The sequence below is a fragment of the Schistocerca cancellata genome, chromosome 7, assembly GCF_023864275.1.
Source record: "Schistocerca cancellata isolate TAMUIC-IGC-003103 chromosome 7, iqSchCanc2.1, whole genome shotgun sequence".
Classification (NCBI taxonomy): domain Eukaryota; kingdom Metazoa; phylum Arthropoda; class Insecta; order Orthoptera; family Acrididae; genus Schistocerca; species Schistocerca cancellata.
In genome coordinates, this window is record NC_064632.1 from 140,556,020 (window position 1) to 140,575,796 (window position 19,777).

The 19,777-nt window shown below is 42.3% G+C and overlaps 1 protein-coding gene across 2 annotated transcripts in view; it reads right to left on the bottom strand.

Moving 5' to 3' along the window:
* Nucleotides 1-18,538, bottom strand: part of LOC126092493 (juvenile hormone esterase-like) — a 55,260-nt gene extending 36,722 nt beyond the window's left edge. For both annotated transcript variants that reach the window (XM_049908109.1, XM_049908110.1), the window contains exons 1-4: nt 18,455-18,538; nt 13,096-13,239; nt 9,012-9,149; nt 3,756-3,906 (exon numbers count right to left, since the gene is read on the bottom strand). In XM_049908109.1, the coding sequence (XP_049764066.1) occupies nt 3,756-3,906; nt 9,012-9,149; nt 13,096-13,239; nt 18,455-18,511 (490 nt within the window). In that variant the 5' untranslated portion in view covers nt 18,512-18,538. The remainder of the gene's footprint in view (nt 1-3,755; nt 3,907-9,011; nt 9,150-13,095; nt 13,240-18,454) is intronic.
* Nucleotides 18,539-19,777: the final 1,239 nt, after the last annotated feature.

A 19,777-nucleotide genomic window follows, 5' to 3' on the forward strand; every position in this document is an offset into this window, starting at 1 on the left:
ACGTATAAGGAATTACACCAACATGAAAGTTCACAGATTGTATGTGAGCTCTTACAAAAAATGTTACATGGAATGGGCGACCTGTCACGGACTAAGCTGAACGTAACTGACTCAAAACTTACGAGGGGTAGTAAACGGAAAAAAGAGACAAATGCTTAGTTTTGGAACTGAGTAAGACACAGAAGTTTCAAGCAAGATTACATAGGAAGGAATAAAGATTCAGGTTTAACGTACCGTCGAAATCGAGATGAGTTGCGACTGAGCTGGGGAATAATGTAGAAGAAAATTGTCTAAAGCATATTGAAGGAAGCCATCCCACTTTACTCTAGCGAATTACAAAAACGTGAGAAGCTGGACGCCGATTTCAATCGTTATCCACTCCAGTGGGAGTCCAGCGTCTTATCGATGGGTAACTCGGCTAGATTACGTAATACGGTCGTAGCAAGGAACGTTACACAAGTACAGGGATGCAGATAAAGAAGGGGTTCATCAACAGTAAGTATACTGATATAAAGTAGCTCCATGTTAGTAAGGAAGATGTTACACTGTTATACAGTATCCCGATTTGTCGAGAAGACGTATTTATTGCAGGTAAATTTAAGTCATTCGGAGACAGTTCCTTAAACGGCTATTTCCTACGAAGAAAATTAAACAAACATAAGAATACAAAGACCTAAATGTGAAAATCTTGAAACTTAAATTTGTCATAGGACGTATCGAAGCATATGTTGGAAATAAATGTCACTAGGTGAAATTGAAAATCAACACAGTGAATGCTGCCGTAGATAAAGCTAGCGGCTAGCTGGCTGCATAAGGAGGAAGATCAATAAACAAACGAAGCTCAAATCGCCGTAGCTAGCAACGCCAAAGATGCGGTATTGAATCTACTTAAGAAATATATCGACTGTTGCAAAGGCTGCAACTTTATCCTAGATAGATGGAACACTAAAAGGAGGAATGAGTAGACTTACAAATAAAAGAGGCACCAGTGTTAAATACGAGTACTTCGGTCTACCTGATGAACAAGCGCCAACAATCAAACTAGAGTAGATGTATGTTAAAGAAAAGTCTTAGAATGAGTATGTGCATTTATGAACAATAACTTTTTTTTTATTCAGTCATGATTCTTTTAAAACGCTCTTTACGAAAGCAAATTTACGGTAGAAGATGATTAAAGCGTATTCAACATTGTGCTGGAGTGCAATAATGCGGCACCCAACAGTAGTAATCGTAGAACAGAAATGAACAATGGAGATTAAACTACTGAAACCGGGCTATCAAGAACACTTACTTTAAAGAGGTGGAGGATGGAAAATCCTCACACGGACTGTGTGATAAATAAGATACATATTCTTTTGTGTCACAGAGTCAGATGAGGTCGGCGTTGTGAATGTGTGTTCGCGCAGTGTCGTTCCCATACGTTCGGAGAGGGATGTTCGCAGAGTTTTCACATTAACAATCCTTTGGTTTTCGATAGGTGTTCAAAATAGCGAGTGCTGGGTTTTCTGTAACTATGGCATCGCTCTATTTGAATCACAAAGCATGTACAACGGTAATAACATATTCTGTGCTAATACTGGCAGTGGACATTTTAAAGAATTGCAGCACGGAAATGCTACGTAATTAAATTAATTGTAGAACTTCGCTATGCACTACATTGTAATCAATACGCCAAAGAACAGAAATCTTTAGTGAGTAGAGTTCGTTTTCAACTTTAAACTCAGACGTCAGGCGGCTCTCAATTCCATGTTGTAATCTGCTCGTGTACCACGCAATCCGGGATGGCCTAGGTTAGAATTTTGCTGAGCAAAATAATTTCCAGAAGCTCCACTAATATTGCCCCATTGTGTGTGTATATTGTGTATTGAACCGGGGACCTAGAAACGATGGAGAGGCTTCGTCCCGCTGTAGCCCTCAGCGGTTCACAACCCCACGACAGGACAGAGCAGTCCACCCTCCCCACCACCGCCCCACACCGAACTCAGGGTTATTGTGCGGTTCGATCTCCAGTGGACCCCCCTCCAGGCGCGTCTCATATCAGACGAGAGCACCCCAAATGTTTACGTATTTGAGTAATGATGGTACGTCGTGGAGACAGTTTGCGCAGCAGTCGCCGACATAGTGTAACTGAGACCATCCACAGACTGGCGGGCACGGCACACCGGACCTCGAAACTAATCAACCGGGCGGAGCTGTGCCGGGGACCGGCACACCTTCCCGCTTCAGAAGCAGCGCGGCTAGCTGGGCGTGCTTATCTTGCATACTCATGTAATTTTTTCTGTTAATGCTGCTGAGAATGGCGGAAGAAGTCTTTTGACTGTATAATATCCTTTCTCCTCCTTAACAAAATGTGAAATGGTTAACAATTTTGAAGTGAGAATGTAGTCCACGTCATTTATATCAAAGGCTGATCATTTTTGTTATTATATACGGTACAAGGACGCGAACACGCCCCTCTTTGCGTCCAACTATCCTCCAGCTACCAGAAGAAGAGGGGATATAGGTGCCTTTTCCTATCCTCATTAATTTTGCGTGAAATGAAAATCAGCAATCTGTAGAGATGGATATTTCTCAGATGGGTGCCACTCATTGATAAAGGAATACCTAACAAACAAAAGAAATATACAGACGAAAACAATATCTAACGCCCCAAAGTTAAACAGAAAGAATTATTCCGTAGTCAAGGGTGGTGTGAAATGTTACACCACGCTGTCCTGACATTGAATAACGATTACAATAATTGCTGAATCTAATAGATGCAGATATCAATCTCATCTGTTACCAACAGTGAAACGTCCCCTTAGAACAATTTATACAAGACTGTGCTTAACCTGGCACACAATAATTTTAGCGCAACGCAATCTGACTATCAAAAATCCCTGCAAAAGAATGGCCCTGAGTAACATTAAACTATACCTTTCAGAAATTACTTACCTCACAAAAATCTTCGTTGCTCGAACTACTGCAATACAGCGAGTGCCACTACTGCCAGCTAAATAAAAGATACAAACTACGGAAGGCACTATCTACTGATAGTCTTAGCAAATGAAAGATTCTAATAGAGAACAAACAATGTATTTACCTCAAGATTCATAATATATACAGCAGTTCATGACATTTTTCAAAACTCCGCCATCTCTCTCCCCACATCCACCACTGCTGGCGGCTCACCTCCAACTGCGCAACGCTACGCGCTGTTCACATCCAGCTATAGCAGTTCATGACAACAATGGCAGGCAACAATGCAAACTAGCCACATACTGCACACAGCACAGCCAGTGATTTTCATACAGAGAGCGCTACGTAACGTTGCCAATAAGAAAACATAAACAGCAAACTTACATAAAGAAAACATAAACAGCCTACTTACAACAGTAGTGCGTATACCCTACCCTTAATCAAAATCGCCACAGTCAGAATCGCGAAAGATGTATTTTCACTGTCCTGCTTGGTTTTCAACGGAGAGTAATCACACACAAAGGGTAGGCTACTTCCCCACTAACGTCTACTCGCACATTCCAGAGACACTTCATACGTAACAGTAGTATGTTGATTGAGAAAATACGAGTTTATGTACACGTCTAGTTTCCTTGTTAACAGATCAGTTAATTATGTGTAATATTGATTACCAGTTAACATAATTCGCGGAGACATTACACTATCAGGTGCGCGCCCACCGTATCGTGTCAACCCTTACCACCACCCTCTCTAGTGTTCACTTGACAGATCAGTTGCTTTTCGAAAGTGAGACTTACCCATAACCCCTACTCGGTAGTTGAGCAAAACGACGACGACGCCCTCATCCAGCAGGAAGTCGGGCCCCCACTGTTCTTTGGAGTTGCTGCCGAGGGTGAAGTGGCCGCCGAAGATCCACACCATGACCGGCAGCAGCGCATCCTCCGACACCTGTCGTATGCAGGAGTACGGCAGGAAGTTCGTACAAACATTCAGACATGTTTTTGAATTTTTTAAGGGGAGACGGAAGGAAATCTGGCTCAAGTAATCGATTTCTAGAGCTTTGCGTATTTTAAATGTCCGCTATTTCCTGCGTAAAACAGTTTTTTTCCATAAAAATACGATAACCTTTTCGTGAGTTATGATACTTTTCCTGACGCTCTGTACTATCTGTCATTTAAGTTCCACGCCTTCTTTTTTCCACCATGCAGAGATAATGCACAGGTCTCATTTATTCCTTGCACGTTATTTTCTGATTCTATCGTACTATTGTCAAGGTTTCCTATCTTGCATCTACTACCGATACTCATGGTACCGATCGTGCTTGTTTTTGGTTTCGATCATGGTGAAGGTCGCCTGAAAAATGTAGAAATTGATTACAGAATTATTATGGCCTAGACATAAAAAGAAATGTTGTTAATTTAGAAAACATGAAAAAACCGTATGGCCTTTTTCCATGAGATGTCCACAAATGCAAATCCTCAGCACTGTTTTTGCCCCTATGAGACTCACACTTGGTGCAAGTACTGGAGAAGTGCAGCATATGACAACAAACATTTCTCACCTGCAGCAGTGATGAACAAAATTAAACCTATAGCTGGAGATCTCTGTAAAGAAACTTTGTTCAAGAAGTGTCTTCGTGGGAAAACGTAAAAATTAAATGAAAGTATGCATTCTGTCATTTGGACCCGGTTACCGAAAACTGTACTTGTCGAGATTAGAACGCTCAAATTAGATGTCTATGACGCTATTTTATGCTTCAGTGATGGTATAACAAGAAATCTAGATGTTTTGGAAGTATTGGGCATAAAATCTAGTAGGATATAGGAAAATCCTTACTGCAAACAGGTAAAGAGAAAATCCGTAAATCAGGAATTGCTAATTTAAAACGCACAAAAGAAGGTAGACAGAAAAGAAGAAGGACCAAGAGAAGAAGATCAGTAGCATTCATATGATGCTCAGTATAGTACAGGAAAATATTTGAGCAAAGTAATTCTCATCAAGAACTATACTAAACTTGCCATACTAAATTTTACAATAATTTTCTCTATACTACATTTTTTATGTTCAGGTACACTTATCTTCGAAATTATTTGCGTTAGAAATATGAAATGTGGTCCATTTATACTCAGGATGGTAGTAAGTTATTACAAGAAAATTGAGAACCTCAAACCCAACAGAAACTGTTTTATAATAGTTAATGTATTTAAGAAAGCAAAATTTTATTAGTGAAAAATAAAAAAAATTCCTCAAATCTGTAGTAGGTATTTTGTTCATTATACCTGTAAATGCAGGCATATATGTTATATACAATAAGTATAAATTTAATTCTCTTCTGGAAAGTGTACCTATCAATGGGGAGCAATGCTGAATAGATATAAAAATTTCCTTCCGTCTCTTCTTAAGGCAATCAAGTTTCTTATAATTATAATGTATGGTATAATGAAAACTATTATCACCATTGGATAAAATGTTATTGGTTTTCAAGTCGTCTCGCCTGAGATAAAATCCTCAAGACTTTGACAGCTATCATCTCCATCGTCCTCAGTAGCGCAGAACACTGACTGCTATCACCTTCTATTCCCCACCTCGGCACTGAGAAGTTTTAACCACTGATAAGCATGGTGACGATACTGCAGAAAGGCTAATAACTTTATCTGAATAGACGCTGTTTCATTTTATCTAGCTGTGCCGCCGTAAAACTCAAGAGACACAATTTTGATCATTATTATTCTTTTCTGGTATGTTAAAAATAATCATTAATTACATCGTTGCATAAACACCAGTCTCACACTACTATACACTTCCAGCCTTCAAGCAAGTTACATAATTTGTTTCAACAAATTACTTCACATTTATGTTTGACTTACACTTGGTCCTAGTATATGAGGAATCGTGAGCCTCACACTCATACTAGAAAATACAAAAAAAGAAAAAAAATTGTTTTTTCTCACATAGTGAGGGAACTGACGATACGTGTACAATGCGTAAAGTGGCAGCGCGAAGGTAAAGACATTTGTAATGTTAGTGCTTAATTATTTTACCACCTGGTCGTTCATGCAAGTTCTGAAATCTCCGACTATAAAGAAATTTTTTTTATCTTAAGTTTTCCATGAACACGAGTGATCCGAGAACTTTTGGCTACTGTCATAAGAGGTTGCTGTTAGATCTTCAGTCCAAAGGCTGGTCTGATGTAACTCTCCATGCTGGTCATTTCTGAGTAACCACTGCTACGTCCATCCGAGCCTGCTAATTTTAGTAAATTATTTGTCTCCTTTTAAAATACCGATTCCCTCCATTACCAAATAGACGATTCCTTGATACCTCAGTATGTGCCCTGTCAACCATTCCCTTGATTAAGTCAATTTGTGCCATTAATTTAATTGCTCCCCATCTAGGTTCAGTATATCTACATACTATTCGGTATTCTCTGTAGCAATGCATTTCAGAAGCTTATTTTCATGTCTGAACTTGTTACCTTACACGTTTCCCTTCCGTACGAGGTGACATACCAAACAAACCACTTCAGTAAATATTCCATAACCCTTTAATTTACATCACGTATTAACAATTTGGTCTTTTTCAGAAATGCGTTTCCTGCTATTGCAAGTATGCATATTATATCGCCTCTACTTCTGCCAACCTCTGTTGTTTCTGACGTAATACATCGCATGTAGTACTGTGCTCAGAGCAGGGGTTGCCTGCACAACCGTCTGTATCCTGCCGAAACCGTACCAATATCACCAAAGCACGCTCTACCGTCAGTGTACAAGTGTCTCCTAATATGATCTGCTGAACTGCTCTCATACTGTATCGTAATTCACATACGTTGCCACATTAAAACCTGTTTCCTTGTGGCGTGTTACATTTGCCGTCATCTATCAATGTGGTTCCAACATGATGGATGACCTGCGCACAGCGCAAAAGTTGCCAGAGACGTTCTAGATGCGACATTTACAAATGGGTGGATGGGTCGGGGAGGTACTGTGCGATGGCCGGCACGGTCCCCCGACTTCACGCATTAGACTTCTTTCTCAGGGGCGCAGTGGGAGACAGTGTCTATCAAGAACTCCCAACGACAGTAGAGGATATGTAACATCGTATTACTGTGACGTGTGCGGTAATATCTGTAGAAACTCTACAATCCGTGGCACACTCTCTGGTTTTCCGCCTGCAAACGTGTATTGGTGCAAACGGTGGGCACTTCAAACATATGTTGAAGTGACACAGTTTCATTGGTAAAGATGTGGGTGTATTTTTATGCTGGATGTTATGCACAACAATACAGGTAAATGTGTTTAGCAAAGTGAAATCGAGTATGTTATCTCTAATTGTAGCTCTAGTTGTCATCTCGCTAGAATAAAAATACATTTACAATTTGAAAAACGTAACTTTCGGTAGGATGAGTTACTTGTTTGCTTTTGTGGATTGTGCATACCTTCACATTGTGTGAGTCCCTGACACAGGCAGCTTGAGGTGCAGGCTTGAGTCTCAGGACGTGGCGCCAGCTGTGCGCTTCATTTATTTCAGGAGTCCGCTTCGCAATTTCTCGGGATGTAACTGACGTTTAGAGATGCAACCAACATTATTTTCGTGATTTTCCATGCTATTGATTGCATACGAAATAATAGGGGGTCTCCTTTTAAAAATGCACAAGTTTGTGTTGAAAATAGTATTTGTTTACGTCTTAAAATTTCTCATAGTATTTTGTTTCCTAACTCCCTGCCGTACGTTCATGCTGGTGATAGCTGTTTTTCAATATCTGTTGTTGTTCCAGAGATATTTGAGATGGCAGAGGCGGCCGTTGTGGCCGGGCGGTTCTAGGCACTTCAGTCCGGATACACGCTGCTGCTACGGTCGCAGGTTCGAATCCTGCCTCGGGCATGGATGTGTGTGATGTCCTTAGGTTAGTCAGGTTTAAGTAGCACTAAGTTCTAGGGGACTGATGACCTCAGGTGTTATATATATACAGCAAGCCGCCCTCTCCCCCCCTCCCCCCCCCCCCAACAGTGGCAGGTTGACACAGACTAGTGATATCGCGTTATTATAGGAGGAGAAGGCGTTCGTGCCTTACAGTGTATAAAGTTATTGATAATATAGCTATTAGTACGAAGAACGGAATAGGTGCGCAAGTGATTTTGCATGGCCTTCAGTCTTTTGCGGATACATATTGGCTTTCACGTTTACGAACGCAGACGCTAATGGACTTGGTTATGATTGTGTTACTGCGGTTGCAGTACGTGGTCCTAAAGTAGGCACTGTAGCAGAGCCGGAGGCTTTTAGCAGTCGAGAATTTTTTGCTTATCGGACATTCCAGATATGTGAAGTCCATAACAAAGATAGTGGTACATCTTATTATATGTGTACAATGCCGTTGTTTCTCAGGACGAGGAATCATGTAAAATAAATTAGTCAGTGTCTGTTTCCGTATGGCTTAAAAGGAGCTCGTAATTGTAGGAAGACTAAAGTTGTTTGTGAGGTGACACATTATTATAGAAATTAAAGTAAATTCTTATCCTTTCGTTATCTCCAGTGACCATACCCAAAATAACATGACCCGATCGCACATACTTTTTTATACTTGTACTGTAGATTTTCCTATCCTCAGACAACATATTATCAACTATAATCTATTGATACTAGATAAGTAAATTACTACTGAAGTTAATATGCCGATCTAAAAACAATTTTTTACCATCGTGTTTGTTGAAGTTATTGTAAGCTAAAAATTAACCAACGGTAAAGTCTTCTAGACTGTTAGTCAACATCATGTTATTCTTCCGGTTCCTTCTTCGCAATCAACAGCTTAATATTTTGAAGAATATGCCGTCAGAGGGGTCGAAACGTCGATTGTGAAGAAGCAGTTTGAGGAGGAATATGATGCAGCCTAACAATGTACAAGCTTTTACCTTCAGTGACATCGGCCATGAAAATCTACAGATATCCAGAAGAAACAGATGTTGTGATGTGACATTAAGAAGAGCAAACACCTGCCTCACCACAAGAATTTGCAGGGCACATGAATACAGTGAAAATGCAGCAGTTGGCGGACGTACCGTGGGTGTGTAGACGTTGAGATAGAGGCAGTCTTCCTCTCCGGAGATGCGGCCGTCATTACTGACCTGGTGGCAGGTAGTGCCAACCTCCTCCAAAGCTTCCCTCACTCCGTCCCAGGGATTAGGCGGCTGCGGCGGCTGTGAAAACAGTTTGTTCATAGAGGCGTGCTTGCTTCATATGTAGTGAATAGCTGCTTGAATGCTGAGGATTGAACCTGTGGTGTCACCGCCAGACACCACACTTGCTAGGTGTTAGCCTTTAAATCGGCCGCGGTCCGCTAGTATACGATGGACCCACGTGTCGCCACTGTGAGTGATTGCAGACCGAGCGCCGCCACACGGCAGGTCTAGAGACACTCCCTAGCACTCGCCCCAGTTGTACAGCCGACTTTGCTAGCGATGGTTCACTGACAAATTACGCTCTCATTTGCCGAGACGATAGTTAGCATAGACTTCAGCTACGTCATTTGCTACGACCTAGCAAGGCGCCTTTATCATTTGCTATTTATCTTGTGATGCATGTACCGTCACACCGATGTTCTCCAATTATGAATTAAAGTTAAGTATTCCAGTAGTTACTTACGTTCTTTGCTACTATAAATTCCCTTAACTGTTCCAGACCTCACGCCAGCCTGCATGAGCTTAAACGCGTGCCTTTCGGCTTCCTCTCATAGTGGCTTGGCTGTCTTGCCAAGTCACAACAAAACCTAACATCACTTCCAGAGAAATCTCAAGAATATTTTTCGTTGTTATTGTCATGAATTGTATCACAGTAACGGTTGAATTTTTCCTTGTATGAAAACTGAATTTCGTTTTCTGATCAAACATGGAGATACAGACCTACCACTGTAGTAACTGCACAAAGCAACCGAGATATGGACGTCATTATTCGTACCGATCAGCGACAGATATCATTTCCGTTTTCGGTAAAAGAAGGCGTAAGTTCTGAATCTTCCGTGCAACAGGAAACCTAGCGATTACTGTGCGTATACCCATCTATTAACGTTTCAGATACAGACTGTACCTTCTTATTGTGATTTTAGCTTTTTGCTGTTAAATTTAATCTCATTGACGTTAATGGTTACTGGTATATTCAGGAGATTACTCACGTAGGACACTGGAAATGGTGACCGACCAAGTAAAGTAACAAAAACAACAGTCTCCAACCTCTTGCACCAGCCATAGTGAAAGGTTGGGGGGATTAGACATCAGTCAGTTGCTTTCTACCTGAGTTGCAAAAGTCAGATGATGATGTTTTGAAATATGGGTGATGAAAATACTATGCAGTGCGCAGGAAACCTACGGTGATTTGCTTTTGTTGACTTGTTGCCTGAGGTTGATATGGTCTTGGTGGTTTTCGGTTCTTTCTTAGAAACATTAGAAATCAATCTGTGCAACACAATAGTCCTCTGACAAAGTCATAAGTATTAACATAATCTTCCGTCGGTTCTTCGTAGAACAACATTATAGTAAATGAAAAGCACCAGTGTGCTTTTGTTCTACAATATTACTTTTATTGTTAACCGGTTTTCGGCTTACAAGGCCATCTTCAGACATTTACTGAGTATTGCCACCAAAGTAGTTAAATGTTGGCAAACAACATTGGAAGAGAAGTAACACATATAGACTGAAGTAGAAACATACAGTAAGTAACATCTTTGCAGTGAAAAAGTAAAACCTGAACAGTACATAAATAACAATGGCGTGGACAGGAAAAACTTGAGCACAAAATAGGAATAGCATGCCTACATAAAAGTTTCTATTAATAAACAAAACTAATAAAATGAGATAAAATTAGTGCTAGACAAGGCTGCATCAGGAGGTATGAGTGATACACAACCAAATAAAAGAAGAGACAGTTATCAGTGCAAATGCAGAATACATAAGGAACTTAAGCAATATCAATAAGGTAAACAGAAATAAATAAATGCAGGAAAATGGAGGTATTTGAGGGAACCTACAGTTTGAGAGTGTGGTGGTACTGCATTTTAACATTAACATTATAATCAAAACAGTGGATGTGTAAAAGTTTTCATTAAATAAATGAGCAAAGTAAAATATGAACAGTATTTGATGAGACAACTACAACGGGTGTTAAACATGGACAGTAATACAAGTACCAGTTAAAAGAAAGCCTTAACTATCGAAACTACAGTCTATGTGGAATACAAAGACATCTTCAAGAAAACAAAACAACTTAATGAATACAGGAAAATGGGAATAAGTAGGAAGAGAGAGTGTAGGAAGTATTAAAAGTATTAAACAACAAAGATGATTATATGAAGTTTAGGAGAGGGGAAGTGTTGAGCGGTGTCTGGTCATTTATTGATTTCTGTTTATCTTATTGATATTGCTTAAATTCCTTATGTATTCTGTATTTACATTGATAACTGTCTGTTCTTTTAATTGGTTGTGTATCACTCTCCATGTTTCATACCTTCTGATGCAGCCTTGTCTAGTACTAATTTTATTTTATTTTATTTTTTTTGTTTATTACTGGAAACTGTTATGTAGGCATGCTATTCGTATTTTGTGCTAAACGTTTTCCTGTCTACTCCATTGTTATTTATGTACTGTTCAATTTTTACTTTTTCATTGCAAAGATGTTAGTTACTGTATGTTTCTACTTCAGTCTAGGTGTGTTACTTCTCTTACAATGTTGTTTGCTAACATTTCACTTCTTTGGTGATAATACTCAGTAAATGTCCGAAGATGGCCTTGTAAGCCGAAAACCGGTTAACAATGAAAGTAATATTGTAGAACAAAAGCAAACTGGTGCTTTTCATTTAACAAGTTTTAAGTACTTCTTCACGTAGTATAAGCGTCAAAACATCTTGTCCTGTTGTGTGACAGTGGAGAGGCACAGAAGTTCAAAATCATCCAGGACAGGTCATGGCTTATGCCTAAATACAGCCAATAATGTGAATCTTCAAACTACTAAGAAGAACAACTTTACAAACCAAATACACTGACGGAAAAAAAATCACAACGCCAAGAAGCAGTTGTGCGGCACAAATGAAAGTTCGTAGGTGTATTCTACTTCTTACAGATGTTTGCGCTACTATGAGGATGCAAGTCATGTTTGCTTGAAATACACGCTCTGTCGGTCGCGAAAGACAAAGATGCCATTGTCAACACGTCGCTGAGTTTGAACCAGATGATGTAACAGGGCTACGAGAAGGTGGATGTTTCATCTGCACTAATGCAGAAAGACTTGGCAAGAAAGTAACCACTGGAAAAGATTGTTGATAGCGGTGATCACAAGAATGTACGGTCGCAAGAAGACTCAGCTCCGGACGGCACTACGGAAAGGGCAGAGAAACGTGTTCGGTGGATGTCTCTGGCGCATCATACTCCATCTGCAGCAGTAAATTTAAAAGCGAACCTTGCAGAACTAGCACTCCTGAAAGAAAGGATATTGCGGAGACATAGCTCAGCCACAGCCTGGGGATTGCTTCCAGAATGAGATTTTCACTCTGCAGCGGAGTGTGCGCTGATGTGAAACTTCCTGCAAGGTTCGCAGGAGAGCTTCTGTAAAGTTTGGAAGGTAGGAGACGAGGTACTGGCAGAAGTAAAGCTGTGAGGACGGGGCGTGAGTCGTGCTTGGGTAGCTCAGTTGGTAGAGCACTGGCCCACGAAAGGCAAAGGTCCCGAGTTCGAGTCTCGGTCCGGTACAGAGTTTTAATCTGCCAGTAAGTTTAATATCAGCGCACACTCCGCTGCAGAGTGAAAATCTCATTCTGGAAATTGGTTTTGTTTGAAAAGCCTTAAGAGTTTTCACATAGAAAATTCGTAGGCATTATTTTTCAGCACGCCCTCTTATTAGTGAAAAAAACATTTTGTATCTGCTCCGGTTCTGAAGTATATTTGATTTTTTAATACTATGGAAGAATCTAAAATTGATATCACCCTCGTGCGTTTGGTACAAAAACTGATTGGTCAAAAGAGCCGTGGTATGTAGAAGTATAGATAGCTATTTGCTTCCCCTTCTGAATTTTGATGTGGGTCACAGCCTGTCTTGTTGTTTGTAAGACCGCGATTTGTAATGTGTCACTTCGTAGTTTCAAAGATTCAGAGCACTCACCTTGAAGCGTAGTTCACCGACAGGCGGGGCGGCAAATGGAACGCCGGAGAACTGGTAGTACGAGGTTCCGTTGACTGTGATGTTAGCCTCTCCACGCAGAACTCCGTACGTCGTCTGAACATCCACGTACAAGAATTGCCCCACCTACGAAAAGAGAACACTGCGGGAGAGATGGATATGGAACACACTTGAGTGCTGCAGAGTAATTAAATACGATGTTTGGCTGGGGGACAATTAGAAAACGAAATATAGCGTGGTCCATAGGCGTTACTTGAACCTTTTAAAATCAAAACAGGTGGATGAACAGATATTTAAAATCATGTTGGATGAACCCAACTTTAAACCAAAGTTGCAGAGAATAGGAGATGGGGAAAAACTTGTGAGGCTATGTTTCCAACATGGTGTCTATTTTGGAAGCCGCCATTTTTTATGCAATTCGTAATTTCCATACAGAAAGAGAATCACGTGACATACCTAACAGATACACAAATATATGTGGAAAACGATGGTGCCTTTGTTTGAGCACACCTTTATACACTCCTGGAAATTGAAATAAGAACACCGTGAATTCATTGTCCCAGGAAGGGGAAACTTTATTGACACATTCCTGGGGTCAGATACATCACATGATCACACTGACAGAATCACAGGCACATAGACACAGGCAACAGAGCATGCACAATGTCGGCACTAGTACAGTGTATATCCAACTTTCGCAGCAATGCAGGCTGCTATTCTCCCATGGAGACGATCGTAGAGATGCTGGATGTAGTCCTGTGGAACGGCTTGCCATGCCATTTCCACCTGGCGCCTCAGTTGGACCAGCGTTCGTGCTGGACGTGCAGACCGCGTGAGACGACGCTTCATCCAATCCCAAACATGCTCAATGGGGGACAGATCCGGAGATCTTGCTGGCCAGGGTAGTTGACTTACACCTTCTAGAGCACGTTGGGTGGCACGGGATACATGCGGACGTGCATTGTCCTGTTGGAACAGCAAGTTCCCTTGCCGGTCTACGAATGGTAGAACGATGGGTTCGATGACGGTTTGGATGTACCGTACACTATTCAGTGTCCCCTCGACGATCACCAGTTGTGTACGGCCAGTGTAGGAGATCGCTCCCCACACCATGATGCCGGGTGTTGGCCCTGTGTGCCTCGGTCGTATGCAGTCCTGATTGTGGCGCTCACCTGCACGGCGCCAAACACGCCTAAGACCATCATTGGCACCAAGGCAGAAGCGACTCTCATCGCTGAAGACAACACGTCTCCATTCGTCCCTCCATTCACGCTTGTCGCGACACCACTGGAGGCGGGCTGCACGATGTTGGGGCGTGAGCGGAAGACGGCCTAACGGTGTGCGGGACCGTAGCCCAGCTTCGTGGAGACGGTTGCGAATGGTCCTCGCCGATACCCCAGGAGCAACAGTGTCCCTAATTTGCTGGGAAGTGGCGGTGCGGTCCCCTACGGCACTGCGTAGGATCCTACGGTCTTGGCGTGCATCCGTGCGTCGCTGCGATCCGGTCCCAGGTCGACGGGCACGTGCACCTTCCGCCGACCACTGGCGACAACATCGATGTACTGTGGAGACCTCACGCCCCACGTGTTGAGCAATTCGGCGGTACGTCCACCCGGCCTCCCGCATGCCCACTATAAGCCCTCGCTCAAAGTCCGTCAACTGCACATACGGTTCACGTCCACGCTGTCGCGGCATGCTACCAGTGTTAAAGACTGCGATGGAGCTCCGTATGCCACGGCAAACTGGCTGACACTGACGGCGGCGGTGCACAAATGCTGCGCAGCTAGCGCCATTCGACGGCCAACACCGCGGTTCCTGGTGTGTCCGCTGTGCCGTGCGTGTGATCATTGCTTGTACAGCCCTCTCGCAGTGTCCGGAGCAAGTATGGTGGGTCTGACACACCGGTGTCAATGTGTTCTTTTTTCTATTTCCAGGAGTGTACATTCGGGAATTTCGATATATTTCTTCTTTATAGGTGACGTAAAGCTGGTGGCCTTAACAGAACCCGAGTATACTGAAATCATAAGAGAGGAGCATCCACATTATAGCAGAGGTTTTTAACAACGCCAACCCGACAGACCAACCGGTTAGCCAAAATACGGTGCTCTAATTTTTCGTGAGACGGTGAAAACTGCCTGAGCCGCAATGAAACCGAAAGCCGGACGATCGGAAACGGTTACATATGAAGCCACATGAGCCGCTGTTCTTAACTCTTTCATTAAGAGTTTCGAGTGCAAATAGTCGTCTCGTGTCTTAGGACACTGTGATCAGATGTACTTCAGTAATGAGAATTTTGACCTCACGTAGCTACGCTCCCCGGATTTAAGTTCATTATATTTGTACCTTTGGGGGCATGTCAATGCAGCTGTGTATATAGCGAAGATGTTAAACACTGCACACCTGAGGGAGTGGTTTGTCGATACCTGTGCTCGCATTACGGTAGTTGAGTTGGATGAAGTATCTGAGAAGTGGAAGAAGCTGATGATAACAACATTATAATGTTATGGACAAGAGTACAGGTACATCATGTAGCTTTTATATACCATCTGCAGCTTTAGGCTTGTTCTGTACAAAATGCGGCATAACTCGAGAACTACGAGAGCTATCCTCAGATGATTGACACCGTTGTTTTTCTCTGATATTATGTATGTCATGTTTCACAGTGACCCCCTTCGCCATCTTTCCAACGGAAAATTATTAGTTGCAACCATGATACCGATTTTCAAAGTGGCCAACATGTTGGTGACAGAGATTCACAGTTAATCCCCCATCTCGTTCTACGTGACTCCATTTCTTTTGTTTATCCATTTCGATTTAGAAGTGTGGTCCCATACTCACTGGCCTCCCAGGACAATTTTTCTTAAGAATGTTTCAGCTTTATCTGCAACACAAGTCACCTGTAGCTTATGGTGTTGACACCTGTGTCATTAGTGTGATAACTATTAGACAACTGAAGGTGTCTCGACCTACTACAGAAAAATGCATGGGTACATTCCTAGCAGAACAGGAACAGAGTAACAAACAAATAGGTAAGGAACGATATTGAGGTTGAAGACATTAGTATGAACTGCGTATGAGTGGAACTGTTATATGTCCCATCCTCGTCGCCAGTCTGTTATGACTTCCTTCGCACGCTGTGTTGTTCTGTAGTAGATACAGGAGCGAGTAACAATGCCGTTCATGAACAAAGAATTGACATATTAATTTATTCTGCCAGAAAACATTTATTATGTTTGTTGCTGTAGATGCTACGTAAGTTGCTAACAGTAGCTTCTAATGTCGAAACATGTGCGGACACAAAAGATTTATAAATCTGTTACTCTTCAGTACAATGTCTATTCAGGAGATGTCGAGCTTTGAGCAGTATGTAAGTCTGTAAATGTTATTCAGCTGGCAACACACAAAATGGGGGTCAGTGTATGAATGGCCGAACTTAGATACGCTCACCGCTGGAGCTCCAGAGAAGGAGTGCTTGCATCTCATTGGCAGCGGCGTAATCGTTCGTGGCAGCGCTCTTGTGCCGCGGAGGCGGCTGTACGAAGCGCGGTGGTGACACAGGCGGCGCGCGAATTTGAAAGTGCGTACCACCGCACCGCGGTCGTCACTGCAAGGGCACGTAGTAAGGTGAATGGTCGGTAGACTGATCATTAAGTTATTTGTTCAACGGAATATAAGGAAGACAATGGTAGAACCTCCCGCCGGCAACCAGGTTATTAGAGAAGGGAGACAAATTGGTATTGGTGAAAGATAACGAAGGAAAATTGGCCGTGCCATTTCGAAGTAAAATCATACCTTAAGTGACCTAATGACTTAAATCCGAACGGGGATTTGAATGCGAGTCCATTGTCTTATCGTTGTTGCGTTTTTGTTCAGAGAGGTAAATCGACACGATGGTCTAATGCAGGGGCGGGCAGGAATCCTGCACGTGTGCGGTGCACTTGCACGCGTGCAGTTAACAGGTGTTCTGCGTGCACACAGGGGCAAGCTGGTCACCCGCTTATCTCCCCTCCCCACCATACCTTCTGTCCGCTCCTTCCTCTGCAATGCGTTTTGTTTCCTAGCTTGCTTTATTGAGTGAATGAATAAGGTTAGTAGGAGTGCTTGAAAAACATCGTGGTTTGAAAGAGTACCTATTACCTAAGATACGTTTTATTTAATTATCACAGGTGGAGTGGAACAAAATTTCTACATACAGACAAAAGCAAGCAGTTACTTAAATTTTCATCACTGATGTTTGCTCTTAACCGACACTTACTAATTCAGCAAATGGTTTTCCAGCTCTCGCTATATTAAGCTCGTACCGCTGGGCTATTATTGTTGTTGTCCTGAAAAATTGAAAACGGTGCTCCATAAAATGTTAAATCAGTTACATGAGAGACATAACGAAAGGAAGTCGCAGATCTCTCGTGACCACAGCAACTACGACAGATTCATCTAGTATCGTCAGATCGCTCTTCTTAAGCTCAGTCAATTTCCCCATCCGCTCAGAATCCGACAATAAATTGTACTCATCCTTGTGAAATTTGTTATAATGGCCTTCAATACTAAACTTCCGCTGACCAGCGAGAATACTGCCACATATTAAACATTTTGAATTTTCACGGTTTTGCACAAAGAAAAAATGATTCTCCCATTACTTTTTAAAAGATAGCAAATCTCCACTTCTCCGTTTCCTTGCTTCACTCTGCATTTTCCGGTTCTTGAAATACAACGTTGACTACGTAGTGGTCGCTACGCATCAACGTCCGCAGCTTAGCCTGGTACTACACTGCCGCAACCTGCCGGCTGTCGCCACTGCCCCAGTCGACGATTGCACGCGAGCAGCACACGTGCAGCGCTGTGCGCTCATGCCGCGTGCAACTTTTGCCCACCCCTGGTCTATGGAAGGTGATTTCATGAGACAGGAAACCATTCAGAGGGAAGGAAGATGTGCATACATGGAGATAGCAACCCACGGTAGAAAAAAAATGGATGACGATGACGAAGAATGGAGAAAGTGGAAGAGACACTTACATGAAAGTGACTAGTAGACAGTGGGGATACCTGACAATTTGATACACTGAAACTGAAAATATCCATATTGTCGAACAGAAATACGAAAATTAAAAGGGTCAAGAATGACGTAGTTAAAATTGAAAGCCTTTGGAAAGCTAGGATAACAGATGATGCATAAGCGAATTCTAAACGTTAAACGACATCTCAATCGACGTTAGTGTATTTTGTGAGTTTTAAAGTAGAAAATACTCTAAACGTGACTGCAATATATAAATAATATTTTATTAAGGCGAGACAAAGCTCAACGTATCCCTTAGCGGAACTATGGTGCCCATTGTGAACGTACCGTGTAGTCTGTCAGGGCGATGGCTAGCAGGAATACTGAGGAAAATAATGACGTCATACTTGTACCGAGTGGAGAACAAGAGATTGCTCGTGACTGCTGCACAAGCTGGCGTTAGTGGCTCTATATAGCTGTGAGTGGAGATACTATCAGTCCATGACTCAGAACACCTAGTGAAAGAGAAAAATATTAATCTTGCACTCTACAAAGAAAAGAAGGATTATCAGTAAGAAGTGCTCATCTTTTATCTCTGTAGATAGTAACTGTTTTTCCCAGCGCTCTTTTTCTTCTGACTACATAACTTTCGAAGCGCAATGGAAACTTCGTTCTCGAAATATATATGATGCCACTAAACCGTATAGACAGTTTTGGTTTTATTATCCGCATGAAGTCAATTTTTAATCAGGCCAACTTGTTTGGAATGCGTCACTGGATATTCTCCGCTGTTGCTCACAAGAAATTGGTTATGGTGCAAGTACAAATCTCTCGTTTGATTGATAGTAAGTTACTAGTAATTTGCCGAGGATGTTTGGGGATGCTACAGAATGGAAACCTAACAAAACAGATTACATTTGAGCCGAATGTTGGCGTCAAGCTACAATGCAGAATATTAGAAAGTGAACGGTGATCAGGGAATAGAAATGATATCCTTTCTACGACAAGGTGGTGCGTATTCTCACTTCGCACGCCGAGTGCGAAGGTTTCACCTGTTTCGAGAGCTCCCTTGTTTGTCCTCTGGTCGTGTGAGTCATTGTTTGTCTCTCGGCGTTTCGTGTTTGTGATTCCATATTGACACGGCACTGTCTTGCGCCGTGATGTCGTCCATGGCCTTCAGGAGCATTATACGCCCAGATACTATCAGTTTTCGTTTTGACAAGACCACACGTCACGTGCAGCTGAGTTCACTAGAAGTTCATGATTGGCTTGTAGATACAATCAAGGTCATTTCATAACACGTTCACACGGCTTACATCGATTCTGAATCGTATGTGTTTTATGTCAGGTTTATAGACCCGCTCCAGGTTGACAGGCTCGTTTTGTGGCACGGCCAACACGTCCCTTTCACTCGTCGCGATGGCTCTAATGGTATGGTTATTCTGGCGAACGCGGCTGTCAAGTATACGAATGTTAGGGTATTTAACCTTCCGCTCGAAGCTGATGACAGTTGCCTTAAGACGGTCCTCCCTCCGTTTGGGTATGTACGTAATATACGGCGGGAACGCTGGTCTGCTCAACATCGGTAACAAGTTTATAGTGGAGTTCGATCCGTGGACATGGTGGTCAAAAAGGAATATTCCCTCTCATTTGCAGGTTTGTGGATACCGA